At 39.0% G+C, this 23,039-nt stretch overlaps 1 protein-coding gene across 1 annotated transcript in view; it reads right to left on the reverse strand.

Annotated features, from left to right (window-relative positions):
- Window positions 1–23,039, reverse strand: part of LOC134496303 (transmembrane channel-like protein 2) — a 39,168-nt gene that overhangs the window by 8,566 nt on the left and 7,563 nt on the right. The window contains exons 7-15 of the mRNA XM_063302043.1: window positions 21,021–21,127; window positions 17,878–17,976; window positions 15,433–15,578; window positions 14,278–14,425; window positions 12,610–12,798; window positions 11,620–11,799; window positions 10,495–10,647; window positions 2,643–2,771; window positions 1,774–1,841 (exon numbers count right to left, since the gene is read on the reverse strand). Coding sequence (XP_063158113.1) covers window positions 1,774–1,841; window positions 2,643–2,771; window positions 10,495–10,647; window positions 11,620–11,799; window positions 12,610–12,798; window positions 14,278–14,425; window positions 15,433–15,578; window positions 17,878–17,976; window positions 21,021–21,127 — 1,219 coding nt within the window. The remainder of the gene's footprint in view (window positions 1–1,773; window positions 1,842–2,642; window positions 2,772–10,494; window positions 10,648–11,619; window positions 11,800–12,609; window positions 12,799–14,277; window positions 14,426–15,432; window positions 15,579–17,877; window positions 17,977–21,020; window positions 21,128–23,039) is intronic.

Here is a 23,039-nt window from a genome sequence, read left to right on the forward strand (position 1 = left end):
TTTGCTCATCATTAATAAAGTTAAAACTACAATACTAGATACAATATTTCTGGGCTAGGGCAAACTCACAATGCTTACTGTGTTGATTCTCCTACCTGCCACATAATTGAAGACATATGGGTGTGAGTGGGCATGCCAGAATCAATGAATTTTTTTCTCTCCCATCAAATTAAACATTCACATTAAAGTTTGGAATTGGGCACTGTAAACTTCAAAATAAGCCCTAATAGATTTCTATAAAGTCATACATGTAGAAATCCATTCCAAGGAATTCCTTAATATAACATAATTGTTTTTGTACACCACCAAAATCATTACACTAAGGCAGCATGGTGGTTCTGTTAATAATAAAATAAATCATCCAGTGGACATCTGAGAATAAACCCTAATTAATTCAGTGGGATAGCTTACACAATTTAATTAATTAATTGATTAATCTGCCCAATAACCAAAGTTCTCTGACTAGATTATAAAGTAACTTAAACATTTCTAAAAACAATAAAAACCAATAATAATAATAATATAGTGCAGGGAAAATTCAAAACCTACAAATCCTACTATTACAGGGTTGTAATTAACATCAAACTGAGTATGAAACCATAAAGATAATAGAAGAGGTAAGGGATATTCTTTCTTGGAGCCCAAAAGGCATTAATGTGAGCTCCAGCAGTTCTTAGGGAGATCATTCCATATTGCCTTCTTCCTTCTAGCTGTACCCTCATTTCACTTAGTGATAACATCTGGAAAAGGTCTTCAAAGATGGTAGAACAACTAGGCAGGTACATCAAGAAAGAGGTGTTGCTTGAGTCCTCTGGCCCTAAGTATCAAAACATTTAACTGGGCAGATTCAACAGAGGACAGCCAGTATTGCTGACACTGGTTTGATATGTTCATATTAGTAAGTACTAATTACTGCTAACCTAGGCATTCAAATCACCCATCAACAATACCTCTTTTTTGTTCAGACTGAACATCAATTTAGTGGATTTTATCCAGATGCTGATTCAGAAAATCGATTGTCTCATCTATGTTCTATGAAAAGGCCAAATAAATCTGGGTATTATAGCCTTATTTATGATAACCCACAACCTCAGATGATAACTTCCAGGGATTTTATATAGAGTTTAAATAGCATGGGAAATAAAATTGAGGCCTCAGACATCCTATGACATAGCTGCTACAGAGCAAGTCTATAGCATTAACCTCTGGAAGAGGCATGTCAAGAAGGAGCAGAACCAGTATAAAACAGTGCCCGCAACATCCAGTTCTGACAGCTCAGAAGGATACCATGATCATGGGTTTCAAGAGCTACTGACAGTCCAGTAGGATACATTGGGTTCTGTGGGCTGTCTTCCATCCTTATAAAAGGGAAAAACCAATGAAGTTCTAAGTCTTAACAAGTAATAATCTCACTACAAGAGTGGAGAAGATTCTAGAATGCCCATATGCCTTTCAACCAAGAAAAATAGAATTAGGGTGGAATTTGCCACATGTGTTGGAATAACACATTGAAACAGCTTCATGGCTGTTATGCTATCCATGAAAACTTGATCTGATTCAAAGGAAACAATTTAATATGCACATGGAGGTCCCCTGGAGTCCCACAGCCTCTGTAAAAGGTAAATTCAAATTAAAACGTGTTGAAAATATATGGAATATTCTGGCAACTGAAGAACAGAATAAACAGCATTTTTTTCTCAGTCCACTGTAGATGTAACAATTACTGTTACCATTTTCTCTAGCTAAGAATGTTAACAGGCAAGAGTATCTTACCAGATCATTCCTTGATTGAAGACCAAACCTAGCACATTACCACTAATATCAAACTCTGCATATGAAGGCTGTTAAGAAAACAAGGAATATGATGTAAATGCTAATATGCCTTATTCAACTTTCCCAAGCCCCAGGTTATATAACACTATATAACACTATTTTGTAAGACCCTGTGTTAGGAATGTTAATTGTATCAGCTGTAACAAAAGAGAGCAAGTATGCTTAAGGTGGTTTAAGTGTTCGACTAAGGGTGGAAAAACCCAGGTTCTAGTCCACCCTTAGCTGCAGCTCACTGGGGGACTTTGGGCCAGTTGATCTGTCCGTCCTACCACACAGGGTGGCTGTTGTGGGGGACAAATAGCAGGAGGGAACATTATATATGCCAACTTGCATTCCTCTACAAGAGGAAGGAACTAATAATAAATCAGGTTATTCCTGTACAAGAGGAAGGCTCAATCTAATAAATGATAAACAAACAAACAAATAAAGCACCCTGAGCATAGGGAGATTTTCCAATCCTGTCTGTAGAGTTAAACCATTAAAGTAATGCAAATGAATGTTTTTACACTGCCATTCACAGGATCTTGTGGTTTGCCTTTTATTCTTATGATCAACATTTTAGCATTTGCATATTTGAAGGTTCTAGTTTTCTCATTTTTATCTTTTTTTTAAGTTATTTTTTTGTTTTAAAAATGTTGCCAGCCATCTTGATGGTTTGATGAAGGGGAAGGTAAGAGATGCTGCTGCTGAATTATATAACTTACTATCCATAGCCTTTCCAACAGAAGAAAGAAAACGTGTGAAAACGCATCTCAGAGCATTTGCTAAAATGTATTCTAAGCTGAATCCTGTGCAAATCACTGACTTACGAATCCAGCCTCAAGATCCCAGCACCAGCAGTAGTTTACGAATCTGACAAAACAAGCCCGAAGAAAATCTCCCACTAGGATTGTTACAAATGTCACAAGAATATCAGACACTGTAAGTCTCACAAATTCCTGCAACAGAGTGAAAAACGAAAGACATTTATTTAGCACTTAAATTACAAAATTATCCTCTTGTTACTTTTATTTTATGATGAAATCAACATTTCAAATAAAATAAGGGAGAATACTGGAGAAACCTAAGAGCTCTACAATTTCCTCTCTTTTTTATATGGAATAAATTTGTTAGGTACAGATGAGAAAGCCTGAGAGAATAAAAATGAGGAAATATTGGGGGAAAACTAGAGGAGGAGGAGGAGGATATAATAATAATAATAACAATAACAATAACAATAATAATATGACATCCTTCTGGGAAAGAACTCGATGTAAATGAAGGCCAACACCAGCTAAAGAACTGGCAGCTGTTCTTCACACATGTTGTTGTGTATGATGGTGGTGGTGGTGGCTGGGAGCACTAAGTCACACAAGAAAACCGCTACAACTAGGCCTCAGTTTTCCCCCAGCCTCCCCAACATGGTTTTTTTTAGGCTTTTTCTTAGGGCAGAATGGCACGGCAACCACCAAAGAAACAAATTTTGTTGTTGTTGCTTATTCGTTTAGTCACTTCCGACTCTTCGTGACTTCATGGACCAGCCCACGCCAGAGCTTCCTGTCGGTCGTCAACACCCCCAGCTCCCCCAGGGACGAGTCCGTCACCTCTAGAACATCATCTATCCATCTTGCCCTTGGTCGGCCCCTCTTCCTTTTGCCTTCCACTCTCCCTAGCATCAGCGTCTTCTCCAGGGTGTCCTGTCTTCTCATGATGTGGCCAAAGTATTTCAGTTTTGCCTTTAATATCATTCCCTCAAGTGAGCAGTCTGGCTTTATTTCCTGGAGGTTGGACTGGTTTGATCTTCTTGCAGTCCAAGGCACTCTCAGAATTTTCTTCCACACCACAGTTCCAAAGCATCGATCTTCCTTCTCTCAGCCTTCCTTATGGTCCAGCTCTCGCAGCCATATGTTACTACGGGGAACACCATTGCTTTAACTATGCGGACCTTTGTTGTCAGTGTGATGTCTCTGCTCTTAACTATTTTATCGAGATTTGTCATTGCTGTTCTCCCAAGGATTAAGCGTCTTCTGATTTCCTGACTGCAGTCAGCATCTGCAGTAATCTTAGCATCTAGAAATACAAAGTCTTTCACTGCCTCTACGTTTTCTCCCTCTATTTGCCAGTTATCAATCAAGCTGGTTGCCATAATCTTGGTTTTTTTGAGGTTTAGCTGCAAGCCAGCTTTTGCACTTTCTTCTTTCACCTTCATCATAAGGCTCCTCGGTTCCTCTTCGCTTTCAGCCATCAAAGTGGTATCATCTGCATATCTGAGATTGTTAATGTTTCTTCCAGCGATTTTAACTTCAGCCTTGGATTCCTCAAGCCCAGCTTGTCGCATGATGTGTTCTGAATATAAGTTGAATAGGTAGGGTGAGAGTATACAGCCCTGCCGTACTCCTTTCCCAATCTTAAACCAGTCTGTTGTTCCGTGGTCTGTTCTTACTGTTGCTACTTGGTCGTTATACAGATTCTTCGGGAGGCATACAAGATGACTTGGTATCCCCATACTGCTAAGAACTTGCCATAATTTGTTATGGTTCACACAGTCAAAGGCTTTAGAATAGTCAATAAAACAGAAAGAGATGTTTTTCTGAAACTCCCTGGCTTTTTCCATTATCCAGCGGATATTGGCAATTTGGTCCCTAGTTCCTCTGCCTTTTCTAAACCCAGCTTGTTCATCTGGCAATTCTCGCTCCATGAATTGCTGAAGTCTACCTTGCAGGATCTTGAGCATTACCTTACTGGCATGTGAAATGAGTGCCACTGTTCGATAGTTTGAACATTCTTTAGTGTTTCCCTTTTTTGGTATGGGGATATAAGTTGATTTTTTCCAATCTGATGGCCATTCTTGCGTTTTCCAAATTTGCTGGCATATAGCATGCATTACCTTGACAGCATCATCTTGCAAGATTTTGAACAGTTCAGCTGGGATGCTGTCGTCTCCTGCTGCCTAACGATAAGCATCGTTATTAGTGATGCTTCTTAAGGCCCATTCAACCTCACTCTTCAGGATGTCTGGCTCTAGCTCACTGACCACACCATCAAAGCTATCCCCGATATTGTTATCCTTCCTATACAGGTCTTCTGTATATTCTTGCCACCTTTTCTTGATCTCTTCTTCTTCTGTTAGGTCCTTGCCATCTTTGTTTTTGATCATACCCATTTTTGTCTGGAATTTACCTCCAATGTTTCTAATTTTCTGGAAGAGGTCTCTTGTCCTTCCTATTCTATTGTCTTCTTCCACTTCCGCGCATTGCTTGTTTAAAAATAATTTCTTATCTCTTCTGGCTAACCTCTGGAATTTTGCATTTAATTGGGCATATCTCCCCCTATCACTGTTGCCTTTTGCTTTCCTTCTTTCTTGGGCTACTTCTAGTGTCTCAGCAGACAGCCATTTTGCCTTCTTGGTTTTCTCTTTCTTTGGGATGTATTTTGTTGCCGCCTCCTGAACAATGTTGTTAACTCCTGTCCATAGTTCTTCCGGGACCCTATCTACTAAGTCCAGTCCCTTAAATCGATTCTTCACCTCCACTGCATATTCCTTAGGAATATTAGTGAGCTCATATCTAGCTGATCTGTGGGTCTTCCCTAATCTCTTTAGTCTGATCCTAAATTGTGCAATAAGAAGTTCGTGATCTGAACTACAGTCAGCTGAAATTTTCGAAATGCTATAATTTAAAATGAAATATAGGACATCTTATTACAATGGTGAAGGCCATGATTATATGATCTGGTTAGCGTGCTCTCCAGATGCAGTACATCATATCTGAACTTAGCATTTAAAATCCTTCCATGCTGTGCTCATGACAGGTTGACTCCACACTGGCTTAAAAAATCTTTTCCAGATTGAGGAATTTGGCAGCAGCTGGCAAGTTATCCAGTCCAGCTACCACATCTTTCCATTGGACAGTTCCCCTCCCACCTTTCTCTTCCAGAAAAGCAGTCACTTTCCTTCCTGTAGTTGTGTCTTCCTGGACCAATATGTGTGCACTTGTGGGATTTCAAAGCAGTTGGAAAGCAGCTGAAGAAGCATTCATCCTGCCAGGGATTGATTTGGGCAGATAAATAATGTGTGCAATATTTATAAACACATGTTAAATTTATATAGACAAAGTTTAAGCACCAAAATGCACATTTATACAGGCAGACACAACCACCACCTTAAAAAAATTCCTTCCAGCCTTTTTACATTTTACTAAGTTTTAGATCTTCCATTTAGCATTGGCGCTAAAATAGAATAGTGGCTAAGATTTTTCACCTTGTATCTAAGAGGCTGTTGATTCCAAACCAAGCAGGAATGTTTTCTTTTTAATTATTTTTTCCTTTTTAAAATTTACCTACCTTTCTAGCTTAGGGCTCGAAAGAAAAAAAGAAAGGAAGATAAATGCAGAGTTCTAGCATTTCATCATTTTTCCAGTAACTTGAGGTAAATGGTTTCACATGAGAAACCTGTTTACCTGAAGTAATTGGAAAAATGATGAAATGTTGGAACTTTGGGCATTTTTGAAAGCCCTCAGTGGGCTATGGAAATTTAGGAGAAGAAGGAAATATATATACACACACAGACACAAAAGTGTTTCTGCAGGGTTTTGATATGAGGCAAAGCTCTTAGCCACTATGCTGTTTTAATATCAACAAATGGGAAGTCTTAGAAGCTCATCTAAGTATGATCAAAAACAAAGATGGCAAGGACCTAACAGAAGAAGAAGAGATCAAGAAAAGGTGGCAAGAATATACAGAAGACCTGTATAGGAAGGATAACAATATCGGGGATAGCTTTGACGGTGTGGTCAGTGAGCTAGAGCCAGACATCCTGAAGAGTGAGGTTGAGTGGGCCTTAAGAAGCATTGCTAATAACAAGGCAGCAGGAGACGACGGCATCCCAGCTGAACTGTTCAAAATCTTGCAAGATGATGCTGTCAAGGTAATGCATGCTATATGCCAGCAAATTTGGAAAACACAAGAATGGCCATCAGACTGGAAAAAATCAACTTATATCCCCATACCAAAAAAGGGAAACACTAAAGAATGTTCAAACTATCGAACAGTGGCACTCATTTCACATGCCAGTAAGGTAATGCTCAAGATCCTGCAAGGTAGACTTCAGCAGTTCATGGAGCGAGAATTGCCAGATGTACAAGCTGGGTTTAGAAAAGGCAGAGGAACTAGAGACCAAATTGCCAATATCCGCTGGATAATGGAAAAAGCCAGGGAGTTTCAGAAAAACATCTATTTCTGTTTTATTGACTATTCTAAAGCCTTTGACTGTGTGGACCATAACAAATTGTGGCAAGTTCTTAGTGGTATGGGGATACCAAGTCATCTTGTCTGCCTCCTGAAGAATCTGTATAACGACCAAGTAGCAACAGTAAGAACAGACCACGGAACAACAGACTGGTTTACGATTGGGAAAGGAGTACGGCAGGGCTGTATCCTCTCACCCTACCTATTCAACTTGTATGCAGAACACATCATGCGACAAGCTGGCCTTGAGGAATCCAAGGCTGGAGTTAAAATCTCTGGAAGAAACATTAACAATCTCAGATATGCAGATGATACCACTTTGATGGCTGAAAGCGAAGAGGAACTGAGGAGCCTTATGATGAAGGTGAAAGAAGAAAGTGCAAAAGCTGGTTTGCAGCTAAACCTCAAAAAAACCAAGATTATGGCAACCAGCTTGATTGATAACTGGCAAATAGAGGGAGAAAATGTAGAAGCAGTGAAAGACTTTGTATTCCTAGGTGCGAAGATTACTGCAGATGCTGACTGCAGTCAGGAAATCAGAAGACGCTTAATCCTTGGAAGAAGAGCAATGACAAATCTCGATAAAATAGTTAAGAGCAGAGACATCACACTGACAACAAAGGCCCGCATAGTTAAAGCAATGGTGTTCCCCGTAGTAACATATGGCTGCGAGAGCTGGACCATAAGGAAGGCTGAGCGAAGGAAGATCGATGCTTTTGAACTGTGGTGTTGGAGGAAAATTCTGAGAGTGCCTTGGACTGCACGAAGATCAAACCAGTCCATCCTCCAGGAAATAAAGCCAGACTGCTCACTTGAGGGAATGATATTAAAGGCAAAACTGAAATACTTTGGCCACATAATGAGAAGACAGGACACCCTGGAGAAGATGCTGATGCTGGGGAGAGTGGAGGGCAAAAGGAAGAGAGGCCGACCAAGGGCAAGGTGGATGGATGATATTCTAGAGGTGACGGACTCGTCCCTGAGGGAGCTGGGGGTGTTGACGACCGACAGGAAGCTCTGGCGTGGGCTGGTCCATGAAGTCACGAAGAGTCGGAAGCGACTAAACGAATAAACAACAAAGAAGCTCATCTACTAGGACATTGCTTCTTAAACTTTTTTATTTCAGGACCCCTTTCCACTTTTAAAAATAATGGAAGCCCCCAAAGAACTTTTGTTTCTATGGGCTATATTTATAAATATTTACCATATTAAAAATTAAAATTGACACATTCGCTACTGCTTCTCACAATTGTTTGATGGGATTTTAATACTGTATTATTTTTCAACATAGGCTGGCAAATAATTTTGATTTCATGGGCCCCTTAAAGCATTGTTTCTCAGCCTTCCCTGTGCTGGCTGGGGAATTCTGGGAGTCGAGGTCCACATAGCTTAAACAGGCCAAGGTTAAGAGACACTGCCTTAGGGGATCTTGAGGGACCCCCAGGAGACAACATTTTAAGAAACACTGTACTGGACAACTGTTACCTCAGTTAAGGGGGTGCACCTTCCCCTGGTAAGGGTCATGCCTTGCAAGCCTAGTTAGTCATGAAATAAAGTGCCCCAGCCCAAACCAACAAGAGCACTTCAGGCGATATAAGAGAAAAAGCCTGTTTTCAAACTGCAACAGGAGAGCAGGCAGGGATGTTGAATTTCTGATGGAAGGAGATGAGTAAAGACAGATGCCCATTTTAGGGATGGGGTAACTAGGAGCCTGGGTAAGCCCAAAGAGTTGACAGGCAACTTTGAAGCCATTGCTTTCTTTTTCAGTGGAAATTTATCCTTACAGCAGAATCAAACTGGTTAACCCTACATACAAAAGAAATGTTGAAACAGAAGACTGACCTCTGTAAATTAGGAGAAGTGGCCTCTCTAGAGTAAAACTGTGGTATGTTAGGAAATATGATTGACTCGAATAAATGGCAGAGGAACCTGGCCATTTCTTTACGCAAGTCTTCTTTGGAAATATCCTCAGTGCATTGAAACATTGTGCCATGGAAATAAAAAGTGTTATGGGATAGAAATACAGAAAACCATCTTTGCTTCTTCATAGTTCCACCATAAGCCTTTTTCACTCTTTATCTGCTTTTTCAATTCTCCTTTCAAATTCCACTCTGCTCCAAGTCTGCTCAGTTCCTCAGATGAAGATTGCATTCCATTTGTATCTTCTACCAGAGAGCTAAGCCTTGCAACTCTTTCACTTCTTTCTATCTATCTATCTATCTATCTATCTATCTATCTATCTATCTATCTATCTATCTATCCATCCATCCATCTATCCATCCATCCATCCATCCATCCATCCATCCATCATCTAAATAATGGAGGGGACTTTTGGCTCCCACCCTCACAAGGACTTATAGGAGGTACTACTGATTTAATTTTATGAAAATCTAAAGAACTATCAGCTAAAACTGAGAGCAAGGATGAGAGATCTGTAGCCCTCCAGATCTGCAGCATAATCAGGGGTTATGAAAGCTGTAGAATCATCATCATCAACAACATCATCATCATCTAGCATTACAGTAGACTCTCAGTTAACTGGCACCCATGGGGATTGGTATCTACTGGATAAATATAGTTTCTGGTTGCTTGAGAGTTACTATTAAACCCTAATACCCCCTAGATGGCAGCAGAGAGATACAGATTTTTATGCCTGTTGCTTGAGGGTGCCAGTGTTTTGCTTGAGAGTGCCGGTTTTTTCCCAGTTTGATTTTTGTGCTGGTTGCTTGAGTTCTGGTTAACTGAGAGTCTACTGCACTAGGAATAATATTACACTATTATTTGGAGTCTAGGGATTTGCCATGATCCAAGCTCACAATCCTTATGTAAACATATCTCCTCCTGGTCTCCATACCACAGCTTTCTTCAGCTCAGCACTATAACTGAGGGAAAAGAATAATATTAATAATGTTGTCAAGAAACTATTGGGAATTATAAATCCTTATTTCAATAGATTGCCATCTAGTTTCTGTGCATTCCTGAATCTCCCTGACTAAATGCTAACAGCCACCCCCTCCCACACATACCATAAAAGGGATTGTACTGAATCTACAATAGGATGCTTCCAGTTTAAAAGAACAGCAACTATTAAAAGAATGGCTATTGTGATAGGATGAAACATGGCAGATATGCACACAGAAGAGGTGCAGTTGAATATAAACCAAGTTATGAGGAATCCAGTTATTTATGTGATGTCCTTATATATCTGCAGTATATACTCATATCAATATGTCTTAAAGGTATACTAGAGGAATGTTTGATCATTTATTTTATCCCTTTAGTTTTCTAGGGAAGTTGAAGTGACTGCGAAGTGTTCCCTGAACCTATTAAATCATTCTCAATTGCAGGGGCTATACGGTGCTATTAATTTGACTGGAATGAACTCCATCAGAACATCCTCTGAGGCACTGTATAGCATAATTGTCTTTAATCACTTACTATTCCCACAGTTGTTTCCCAGCAAGGTCCTCGAGGCACATCAGCTGGATCTATCCGAGGAGGAATAAGAGCACTTCCATTCCCTGCAGACGAGTTATGGAAGGTTAGAACAGTCCAGTGCGTGATGTTCCTGATCACACCTTCTTCAGTCAGCTGCAACAGAAAAAAAGTCTGTGTTACAAGAATCTTAGTTAAGTTTTTTAAGCTGCATGCTGGGGCCTTAACATTATTCCACATAACAGTAGATGCAAACTTTTAGCTATGGCCCTCTGGAGATGCAAACATACCACTGTCATACCCAGGGCAGCTATTAACAGCTTTATTAAAAACAACAACTATTATTACTACATGCAACTCCTGGCTGAAAAAAAAATTGCCCATCCATAATCAACCAACTGTATTAGCAACCAAGAAGCTGCCTTCTCCCTATTGATTTATTTAACATACAATTCTGGGATCAAAAGTATTAGATCATGGTCTGTTTTAACTATCTTGTCTAACAAGTCAAAGTGGCTTGGTTCATACATTACAATAAGTGAAATACAAATGACATGACTTGGTGCAATGTGTGAACCTAGCTAATGCTAAATAGGGAAAGATAAAGGGGCTTCTATTTGGATCTGATGGACAGTCTGGTTAACATTGGCAGGATGAGCTGTGAGTGAAGGAGTCTTAAAAAATACGATGCTTTTACTAGAAGGTTTATTTATTTCTCAATCACATCATGAGCATCAAACATTTCCTTTATGGTCTAAAAACTGCCTTGTTTCTGGCTCAGCCCAATCAAAACCCTGCACAATTTATGCAATGCAGCCAGACAGAATATTAGCTACTGGATCTCATTTCCCCCCTGCCCCCCATTAAAGCAGTTTAAAAGGCAAAAGCTAACAACGGAGTCACAGAAATATGGGGCACTATTATACAAAGGCAAAGCTGATTACATACATTTTATTTATTTATTATTTATTATTCAAATTTTGCTACCGCCCATCTCCCCCAAAAGAGGGACTCTGGGCGGTTTACAATAAAATTAAAACTATAATAATAAACAATTAAAATCCTATAAAACAATTTACAAATATAAAATACAATATATACTAATGTATGTACTTTTACATTCCCCACCTTTTCCTTGACATCATCCATTAAGGCCAATAAGAAAGTGTATAGATTTCCCAGGAAAAGCGCAAAGATACGTCCCAGTTGCCATTTCAGCCCAATGCGAGGATGGTAATCCTCTAAGGCTGCAATAGTTTCAAACAGCGGAGGGCAAAACATTCCAAGTAACGACATAACAATTTCAACCTGCCAAAACAGGAAAAAAGAACTTTTGTCAGGATGGGGACGGCTGAGCACATTCTTGCTGCTGACTGAGGATCTTGGAAACTTCACTTAAACAGGTCTATGTCAGGGCTAGCAGGGAACAAAGATGAGATAAAGAATGGGAGTTCTGCAGGGTATGGTAAAAAAAAGTCGATATGATGGCCACAGTGATGTGATTGAAGCTCTGCCGGCAATATTAGGAGCTTCAGTCACACCACTGCAGCCATCATCTTGACTTTCCTGACCATACCCTGCAGACATCACTGTGGAAAAGGAAAGTGGGCTCTGTTATTGCCTCCATCAGCTGTCCTGCAACATGTGCTCCCAAATTCTGTCCATGCAGGAAAAATGAAGACTAGAACAAGAGTAAGTTTAATATTGTATTAAAACCATAACTGCTTCGCTTTCCTCCCCACATCCCATAAAAAGCAGTATGAACAGCTGCTTAAATTCCAAAGGCTCTATAAAATAAAGATGACTGCTTTCCTAAGCGGTAGCAGGGTAGGTACAATCAGAACATCTGAGGAGAAACTATTCCAAGGAGTTCTGCAATCACTTTGGGACACCCCATCTCTCTTGGGGGGTGGATCCTGAAGCATGCCCTCCTAGATCACTTGCACAGACAGGCAGATTCAATTGGAAGGAAATGGTCCTGAAGGTACTTATAAAAGCCAAAAGTAATAGAAGTGCAATGCAGGAAAAGATGGCTTTTGATAAGTCTGAAGCAGGCAACAGAAGCAATGCTTGTTAATGCCAGTACTATGCAAAAGTTTAAAAACATGGTTGTCTTACTTCGTTTCTTTCATACCAGCCAATGTTTTGCATTTTTGAAAAGGCCTGTGACCGTTTCACAACAAAATAAATGAGGTAGCCACTTCCACATAAGCAACATATAATAAGGATATTGGCCAGAACCCTTAGAAATCTTCTTAGATGGACGTTTTCATCTTTGTTGCTTTCTTGCTCATCCACAATTGACTCCTTAATAGATGTAAGAAACAATGAGAATAATTATTCAGAGTGTAGCCGTATGCAAATGTTACGGGAAGTAAGTCGTGCTATGTTCAGACTTACAAATGTTCAGGATGTGTATGTAGATTGTAGCCCATTGTATATGAAGAAAACACACATTCATTTGCCAAACAAATACAGCTGTGATTTCTCAACAAAGGATGCTCTGTTTCATAGGCTATATAAGGAATAAAAAATGTAATATATTATGTATCAACTGGATGATAATAATATTATTATTTGTAAATACAGCTAGCCTTGGCAGTCTGCTGCTGCTTTCTTGTTTCATGCTTATAATGCAGATGAATATTGTCATATGCAGTGATATACAAAAGCAAACTTTATTTTGATTATAAATGAACAAAGTAAAGTGAAGATTGCTGGATCTGGTACTTGTATCCACTTACGTGTATGTTTCTCCTTCAGATAAGGGATGATGAAGATGAACTAAGTGCAATTGTTTCCTCCTGAGATCCAAACTACTCAGTTTTTAGGTTTTACTGATTTTACAATAGGTGCTGCCACTGAGAAGGCACGACTCCAGGGTCCAACAAGATGACATTGTTTAATAGAAGCGACCTGGAGCATGCCCTTTCTGCTAAATCTGGTGGGGGGGGGGCAGAAACAATAGGAGAAAGGTGGTCCTGCAAGTAGCCTGGCCCTATGCCTTGAAGGGCTTTGTAGGTGATGACCAGCACCTTGAATTGCATCCAGAAGCCTACTGGGAGCCAGTGCAGCTTGCAAAGCAGTGGTATTATATGGGTGTATCAAGAAATGCCAAAAAATGCCCATGCCACTGCATTCTAGACCAGCGGTAGCTTCTAAATGCTCTTTGATGGCAGCCCCATGTACAGCATGTAACAGTAATCCAAACTGAAGGTGACTAAGGCATGAGTCACCATGAGCGAGGCTTCCTGGTCCAAGAATGGGTGCAATTGGTGCACAAGGCAAGCCTAGGCAAAAGCCACCCCTCTGCTCTTTAGACAGAAAATGAGAGTCCAGGAAGACCCCCAAACTATGCACCAACTCTGACTGGGAAAGTGCACCTCCATGCAAAGTGAAATATGGAAAATCCCTGGAAGCAGGAGCCTTAAAACCCACAGTGACTTCATTATAGTATATTATAATAGGCTGCCTGTGTTGCTTAATGTGATTATCAAACTGAAAAATTATACCCTTTTTTTTAAAAAGCAAGCAACACGAGATGCTTGTAATGTGTCACATGGACTTCAGCTTTGACTACACAGAGCAACAATATTGTCAACCAAACCTGCCAGTGAAGAAACTGATCACCCAAACAGCTACGAGATTAAGAAAAACCTGTGAGTCTTTTGATAAAATGCAGGATAGAAAGATTTACTTGTTATGTACAATGTGTATATTTTCTCCCTTGACATTTTGCCAAAGGTGCGGTGCAACAGAGGTGTTTGCATCTTGCCTGGAGGCTACCTTGAAGCTAGTTGTGATGGATGCAAACTTGTTGTCTGCTGTCTCTGGGTTGCCTATAAGGTAGTCCCAGCTAGTGAACATTTTCCAGCTGAAAATGAAATTCTCATCATCTCCATCCCCTGTATCTTCATGGGCGTTCCGGGCCATCCTGCAGACGAAATCATATGTATACTGTTTAGCCACCAGATGACTCTCTTATGTACACACAGATACCTTGCTGCAGCTTCTGCGCTGTCTCTAAAATAAGCATCACATGTTAGAACTGCTAAGAGAAACAGTAGTGTTGCGTAGGCACTCCCAGTGTAGATCTCTTTGTATGCACATCTTTAAATACCTGCTTTGAACATCTGGGAAAGACGATTGTGGAACAAAACCTTTATTGTTAAGCAGAAATGTGTAAGGTAGTGTCAAAGAGGGGAGTGACAGTAGATTTTATATCAGGTATATGTCTGTGTCTATATTATTGTTACCATTAAAAATAACAATTATGAATCATGAAATGATACATGATGGCACAGAGAAAGAGCAATAAAATCTCAGTAAAATTCCTGCTTAACAAACTTTGCAGTGGCATAATTGGCTTTTGAAGGGCAACTCATTTTATCAAATAGCTGTAGACAAATTCTGCACCCATTTAGGCAATCACTTTGTGAAATAGAAGACGATGCCTTATTATCTAATGTATTTATTAAACATGACTCCACTGAGTCTTTGGGTTGCATCTGGATGTGAAAATTACCTTTTTTAAATACCACTGTTAAAACCCCATAAATTAGTAAGCCCAGTTTAAAATCTTCACCACTAATTAGGGACACACTAAGTTAAAAAAAAAGTACTTTACTAAGGCTGTCCTGTTCTTATTCCAGACCTTGGAATAAATGCCACACTAATATACCATGAACTCTCAAGCTGGCATTCTCTACTTTCTTGTATTTTATGATTAAAATAGAGTAAACCGGCAGTTTCAAGTTCAGTACAAATGCACTGTATCTTTTGGGATAGTGAAATAAAGTTATTGATGCCAAAGCAAGGTCAATATCCTGGAGATGTACATCTTTGTTCCCTTCTATTCTGTTTGAAAGAGATATGGTTGCTATAGTAGTGCAGGGGAAGAATATACAGTGTGGAGCTATATAAAGAACAAGAGGAACTTACGATCTTATTACAACCATCAGGCTATAGCCATACACACCGATGACACCAACCATGAAATATGCCATTGGTAGCCTGTACTTTAACCAACCAATTGTCCTTTGATTGTTGTAGTAGCCATAGAAAATGGCTGAATATTTGATATAGCCCTGAAAGGAGGAAGAGATTAGATCAGATGTCCATTGCTATACATTTAAAATCTGAGCTTATCCCATAATGAGTGGCAGATATCAAAGCTAATCAGGGACAACCTGGACTCATTCTAAAACCCTGGTTGTTGAAGTCTGTCTAGTACATTCTATATGTGGATCCATTTTAGCATAATCTTCAATGTATTTATTTAAAAATCCCTGAATTCAATATGCATTACTTTCTAGTATTTGGATTTGGGATTGTTACAGGTAGATTCAGTAAAGGCTACTCAGGACCATTTTAATTGCAACTTTCAAATAATCAGTAGGCATTGGATGTCAGATAACATCTTTTCCAGGAAATAGTTTTCCCAAATTCTGTTGTCGTCACCATGTCATAAAAGCGCTATCTCTGCTTTTCAAAAGAATATGGGAAGGGCCTATATCCTTCAATATTCCAATTGTTCTGCACCCTCTTCCATGCTCACAATCATTTTAGTGTATTTTCCATAGCAGTGTTAGATCTGCTGTTCTTGCACTATCATGCTGCAAATGCAAAAATAAAAAAAATACAATAAAAGCATCCTCATTTTTCTATGCTAAGACCCAGAATCTATTGTATATATTATTGGGAGAGCTGAAAGCAAAAGGCATGATAGAAAGTCAAACACAAAAGAGTCCTTTTTTTTTTGTATTCATTAAAAAGATTACCATCAGCTTGGGGATCTTGCTATGTCTTACCATTTATTATTATGGCTTCTTCCAGGGCAAGCATAAAAACAAAATTATAGCCTCCAGAATATTCTGTCAAGATGAGTGTCTTCTGCTAAAATGAAACCTGTTCTTTTCCTCTGTCATCCTGTTATGTAACCCATTTGCTGGAAAAATATTATCTGAATTGAAGTCTATCTCATCTCTAGTTTCTGAAGCTGGGATCAACATTGCTGACCATTCATCTTTTTCATTCTTAAACCTAATCTTAGCAGGGATATATACTGTATGAAATACATTGTGCTGACCTTCAGCGCATCCACAGATAGGCTAACTCTGTGAATCTGCATGGGAGTACCATGGATAGGGATCACTATAAAATGCTGATATTTAGCTTATCTAGTGTCATGATTTCTATAAACTGTTCTTAGGACTGGATTCACACATATGTGTTCATCAGTTTTGATGCATTTGATTTACCACTTGATGTACTGTATATCACAACAATGGATGACTCATTCTGGAATATCTGTGAGCTACTGAAAATATTGTGCCTATGGGCTATGGTTCTTCATACCTGAATGGTACAGGTCTAGCCTATCTGCCTTAGGCAGCTGATTTGGTGTACACTTAAAAGCCTATTTGTCTGTCTGTTGTCAGAAAGAGAAAAGGATGGCTGTGTGATTTTCTTCTTCGGGGGCTTCCAGACTGAAGGCTTATTTGCCCGGCCTGGTTGTCCCTGTGACCAGAATGGGAAAGCATCCAGTTTTTGAGGGCCAAAACAGATGAGGTCAGCCTTTATTCACTGCCCTCCCATTGCAAATTTGACTTCCCGAAGTGTTTTCCTCTGTAGTTTGACAGTAGTCGTTTTCCTCTATGTCACCTTGAGTTGTTAGTTCTGGCTTGAGCACTTTATTTCCTTAGCAGTAGATTAGCAGATCATTAGCTACTTTACAGAGGAAGGAACACCCCTTCAATGGAATCAGTGCTTATCATTATTTCTAATATTTTTTAGACTTCCCTTTACTGTGACTGCTGTAATAACACTGTTAGGACAACTCTTGCTTTGTAAATCGAGAGTTGCTGGTTTTAAACCCACCAGGAATATTTTTAAAAACATTTTTTTTTCTTTCCAAGCTTCCTACAACTTTGCTGTGTGCTCTTTTAAAAAAATAAGTGCAGTTTCACTGTTTTACACTTTTTGGTAGTCACTGAGCCTTCTGTCTCACTGCTCTATATACTCCTCCACATCAAACAAATTCCAAATCACATGATCCAAATTCACAGAAGCAGTAATTGTGTCATACCTTAATCAAAGAAGCAGCGTAAGCTGCTCTTCCATTCCAAAACAACATTCCACTAATGAAGGAGAATGAAAACTGAGCCAGACTTTATGTCATTGTGCATTTCTACGGTACTTTGATTTCTTATTTTATACATATAGTTTATTTGGATACAACATATTATGTAACAATACTGGTTTCAGTAGGATGACCAGCAATAGAAATTTCATATGCTTAAATTTAATCTTTTTTGCTTGGCCTGTTCCCTTAGTCAGAAAAGACCAAGGAACTGAGATTCAACAAAAAATGCAAGAAGTACCTACCTCAAAATCCCAAAGAACAGAGAAGTCCATAGCAGTGGGTTGTTCAGTCCTGGGTACAGTTTTTCTAGGTATACTTCCATATGGCACACCCATTAAAACCTACAACAAAATTATTTTTTAATGCTGTGTGAAGCACTGCAAATATATCTGATTTCTCACCCATTAATAACAGAATAAAACTTAAAATGCTATTTGCAGTTTATAAGCAGATAAGGACACAGAAATGGTGAAAAGGGTTGGAAAATATTCATTTATATTCCAGCACCTTAAAAGGGCAGTGCTGAAGAATGCTCAAACAACCATACAATTACACTTATATCACATGCAAGTAAGAGTTTGTAATACAGACTTTGACTGCCAGATGTACAAGCTGGATTCAGAAGAGGTAGAGGCATCTGAGATCATACTGCTCCCATCCAGTTGATAATGGAAAAAGCTCAGGAGTTGCAAAAAGACATCTATTGCTGCCTTACTGATTATTCAGATTATTCTACTTTTAAGTATGTAGATCATAACAAATTGTGGACAGTCCTTAAGTACATACTGGTAAGTGTATTGGGTTGTTTCATCTTCTGTTGAAGAATTTGTACAGTATGATGACCCAGGAAACAGCAGTTAGAATGGAATATAAAAGAAATAGAATTCTTGCCCACCTATTAGGTAATACTGAATGATACTAGTTTTCTTTTAATCTGTTTTTCTCTCTTTACAATATACTCTCATTATAGATTGTTACACTGATATATTTTCTTGCGTGGTTTCTGTCTGTCCTGTTTTTCATTCTTGGAAATCAAATACTGATAGTAAGAATGTTCACAAATACCCACAGGTTTAAAGTGCCCCAACTTCACTTTAAAGAACGTATTTCATAAGCAGCAATGTAGATTTCATTTATTTTTGGCAGACAGAAAAGCTCTTCTTGTCGTAACCTCATGGGTTATTTCCTTTTGAATGCACTGAAAGCATTGTGTTTATTTCTCTATGTAGTATTTAAACCTTTGTGAAAAATAAAGATCAAGGTGGGGCAATTATTCAAGCTTGGCAAGAACTTCTGTAATATATAATCCCGAAGTTTGTGCAATAATTATTGTACCTATATATGTGCACATAGATATGTGTGAGAGAGAATGAAAGGACCGAGAAGAAAGAAACAGGCAAATGATATCCACAGGAGGGCAAAAGGTGGAGCTTACTATGGTGTGTGTCTATGTGTATGTATGTGTATGTATATCCCATTAAAAACAGCTGAGCCATATTGGGGTAAAAGGGCTGCCAAAGGTATTCTATCTGCTAGCATATTCCGCAATAGGTTCAGCAGAAAGAAGAAACACATTGAGATATCAGCTCTTACCAGCTTTGAACACCTGGTCCATCCAGGATATGACCAGTAGGAGCAGAAGTTCACAGTGGCAGAACATCAAGTGGCCAAAAGCCACTGTTGGATCCAGTTTGCAACGAAGTGGTGCAGCCTGGCTCTCAGAAGGCAATCCCATGCAAAAAAAGCCAGCAAACCCCACTCTCTCATGCCAAAATACTGATGATATTAACTAGTTTGTCATGTAATATTTGCAAGAAGCAAACCAAGCTCAGCAAACACTCAGAACCCAACAGAGATATGACATTATTGCCCATGGCATATCAAAATCAAATAATGTAATTAGTGGCAAGTATTAATGATTTATATACTTAATTCATATATGAGAAAGGGACATCCAAAAATTAGCTTTTAGGATTAATTTACACATACACGGGCATCACATACACTTCTTTATATAGGTATGAGGTTGAAGGGATGGTAAAGACTTAACATTCTGAGAGAAGAGGTAATGATGTCCCCAATCACCCATCACAACCTGGGGTCCTGTATATGTCTTGGACTTCAGCCATTATATTGCCAAAGCATCATGGGGCACAGTGTTTGGAGATAAAGGGAACTGAAGGTAAATAAGTTTGAAAAACTCTATGCTTTGGAAGACAATAGCAGGCTGCTATTCTGATTCAATATGGGCAGTTTCATGTTATATGTTGTATTGTATAGCCATATTGGGGCATATCTGGAGAAACCAGACTATGCTGAAGATGGCCTAGATAACATTTCACTTGACTTGCAGTATGAACATTCTCCAGTTGGGGGTAAAGGTGCTTTGACAAAGGAATGTGATCCAGTACTTTGGGAGAAAATGTTGTGAAAGGACCCATTCTCCCATTTTGTTTGTACAAATCATTTCATCATTTCATGGATTCTTCAGCACTTTCACCTGGGTGTAAGTTAGGTGGGTTTCTGTTTAGATATGCATAGAATAATTCATCTGATTCCCCTTCCTTTCTCAATCTTCCCTCCTCTCTCAATCCTCCCTCCTCTCTACATAGGACATTTTTTAAACCTTTGGCTCTGATTTTCAGTAAAGCATAATTTTGTATTGTTTTGCAAGATCTTTATTTTGATATATGCACACACACACACACACACAAACATGAAATGCTGTTGTCTCTTCCCACAGGCTCTGAGCTAGGAGAGTATGGGGTTTCCCTAACCACTGTGTCATGATGTAAGATATCTGATTCTATTTTCTTCCTCAGCAGGATCACCTTTTAAAACTTGGGGGGAGGTCTTTTTTAAATTTTACCTTGTACGTTGGACATTGTAAGCCACCCACAGGCATTGGCAAGTAGGCAGCCTTAGCAATTGATTAAATAAAAGTATCTAACATAGTAAAGACATGATACTCCTCCCAATAATTTAGGTTTAAAATTAGAGTTGCATGAAATGATAAGTGTACTGTGATTTTATATAAATGATGTCAAGAAACTTTCTTGGTACCAATACCAATATTATAATTACACTTCTCACATTAAAAAATCCTGGTGGAACAATCTCCAGTGGCAGTGTTGGTGGCAGTGTTGGTGGTAACTGTTCTGCTGCCTTCTGCTGATAATGGTAACTGCCAGTAATGGCAATGGTCGTCAATCTGATATTCCCTCAAAACTATTTTGCCTCATATCCATTGCCAAAAGTAAAATGGCTGGAAAAGTCTCATTAATTTAGGATACCTCAAAATTAGAAGGTCTACATCAGGGCATATAACCTAAAGTCTCCTGTTTTCAAACCAATATATTATGAGCATTATTATTTATACACTTACCTCTGGAATTATAACTAGTCCAAATATTAAGCCAAACAGAACCAGGTTTAGGCCATACATCCATCGCAGAAATATGAAATAAGAGGCCACTGAAGAACCAAAATGACCTTAGATAATAAAAAAAAATTAAAAGGTTCCATTAGAAAAGTGCTTAATTGAAACCGAACTGTCAAGAGAACAGAATGGATTTGTAATGAGCTATCAATCTAAATATAACTCAGTGTCTATTCTGAGGTGTTCAGTTCTTCTTTCTCCAAAGATCTTTTGGAGGATGAGGAAGAAGTGAATGCCTGAAACTGAAGCTGGTTCAATCAGACTTACAGTTTCCTCCAAGCCAGCTTCAATTTTCTCACTGCCCAAAACAGTGTCTGTCATCTTCTATATTGGCCCCCTTCATCCTATCCCAAGTGTATCTAGAGTGTCTAAGTTGATGGTAGGACTATGTCAGCTGTTTGAGGTAGGCCAAGTCAGGAAACAGATTCTGCAAGACCACTGGACTTCTATTTTATTGTTGTAGGGTATTCAAGCACTATCTTGAAAGACCCCTCTTATCCCATGAAGGATCAACGCAGGGTTATTTTGAGTTTCTTTCTCATAGTCCCACCTTTCCCAGGTCTGAGATATCATTTACTACATCTTTTATCTGCTAATGGTTCTTGCATTCTTTCACCAATGTTATCTGGTGCTTTCCTTTACAGACCAGTTCCAAAAAGAATTCCACTGTGTTTTTTTAAAAATGGTTTCTAAGATTGGTATGCTAAACAAATCCTAAGTCGTAATTGGTGTGGAGAAATGTAGTTTTCATTCCTTACTGGAAGATTTTAATTCCCTTTCCCATGGCCACTCCCAAATACAACTCAGTCTTCTTGCATTTTAGTAAGGCTGAGGAATCCTTCAAAAGAGATGCTCTGAAATATGTAAAAGCATGTATGAATGCATGGAATCAACAGACATTTGCAGAGGTAAACGCATCCAGGAGCAACTTGAGAAGGGTTCTAGTTATTCCCAAAGAACAAAGAAAAACAGGAATGATTAAAAAAAATATTAAATGCTATGTCTTACAGGCTTACAAAGTGTTGGAGGTTTTGGCAAATCCAGCATGCCTCATTAACATGTAAGTTGCCCCACATGGCAATTCTGAGGAAGCTGTTTGTTTGCCACTCCCACTTCCTCTCTCTCTCTCTCTCTTTCTCTTCTCCACCCAGGGGGAGGCAGCATGGATGCTGCTCTCTTCTGCAGGGCCATGTGCTTGGGCCTTGATGAGGGATTCTGCCCCTTTCTTTTACACACCTCTTGGCAGCTGTAGGGCTGAGAGTTTAGGGCAAACTATGTAATTAGTAAGAAAAGAAGAACAAAGGAACTTCATCTTTTTCCACCATGATGGATGTAGCAGAAACAACAACGAATAAAGTCAATAAACTTCTTTTTACTTCTTAACCTAATTGGGAGGGCTGAATGTGTAAGAGCAATAACCTGTGTTTCTCTGGCATGCTCACTGAAGCTATCTAAAATAATTTGCTTTTTCTGTCCCAGCTTCTAAGCAGTGTTAAGCTCTGCTCCATTTCAGTGGTCCTAGCAGGCTGCTGAATTTGGCTTCACAAAGGTCCTACAATTGCCCCCAACTGTAGGGACAGGCAAGGAAATGAGTACTTGCCTATATCAGTCTATCCACTCTACAGTATGTACCTGATGAAGGGAGCTGCAGCTTATTTATTTATTTATTTATTTATTTATATTTATTTATATTTATTTTATTTTTATCCCGCCTTTATTATTATTTTTTTAATAAATAACTCAAGGTGGCGAACATATCTAATACTCCTATTTTCTCCACAACAACAACCCTGTGAGGTGAGTTGGGCTGAGAGAGAGTGATAATAGCTTAGCCTTATAATAAACTTTGTTAGTTGGAAAAGGTGATTTTTTTTAAAGTTGAGAAAATTCTGCAGATACTGTAGTGAAATAGCAACACAATCATAGTGAGAAAACAGGTTATTTGTATGAATGTAGCAATAATTT

The sequence above is a fragment of the Candoia aspera genome, chromosome 4 (assembly GCF_035149785.1).
Source record: "Candoia aspera isolate rCanAsp1 chromosome 4, rCanAsp1.hap2, whole genome shotgun sequence".
Taxonomy (NCBI): domain Eukaryota; kingdom Metazoa; phylum Chordata; class Lepidosauria; order Squamata; family Boidae; genus Candoia; species Candoia aspera.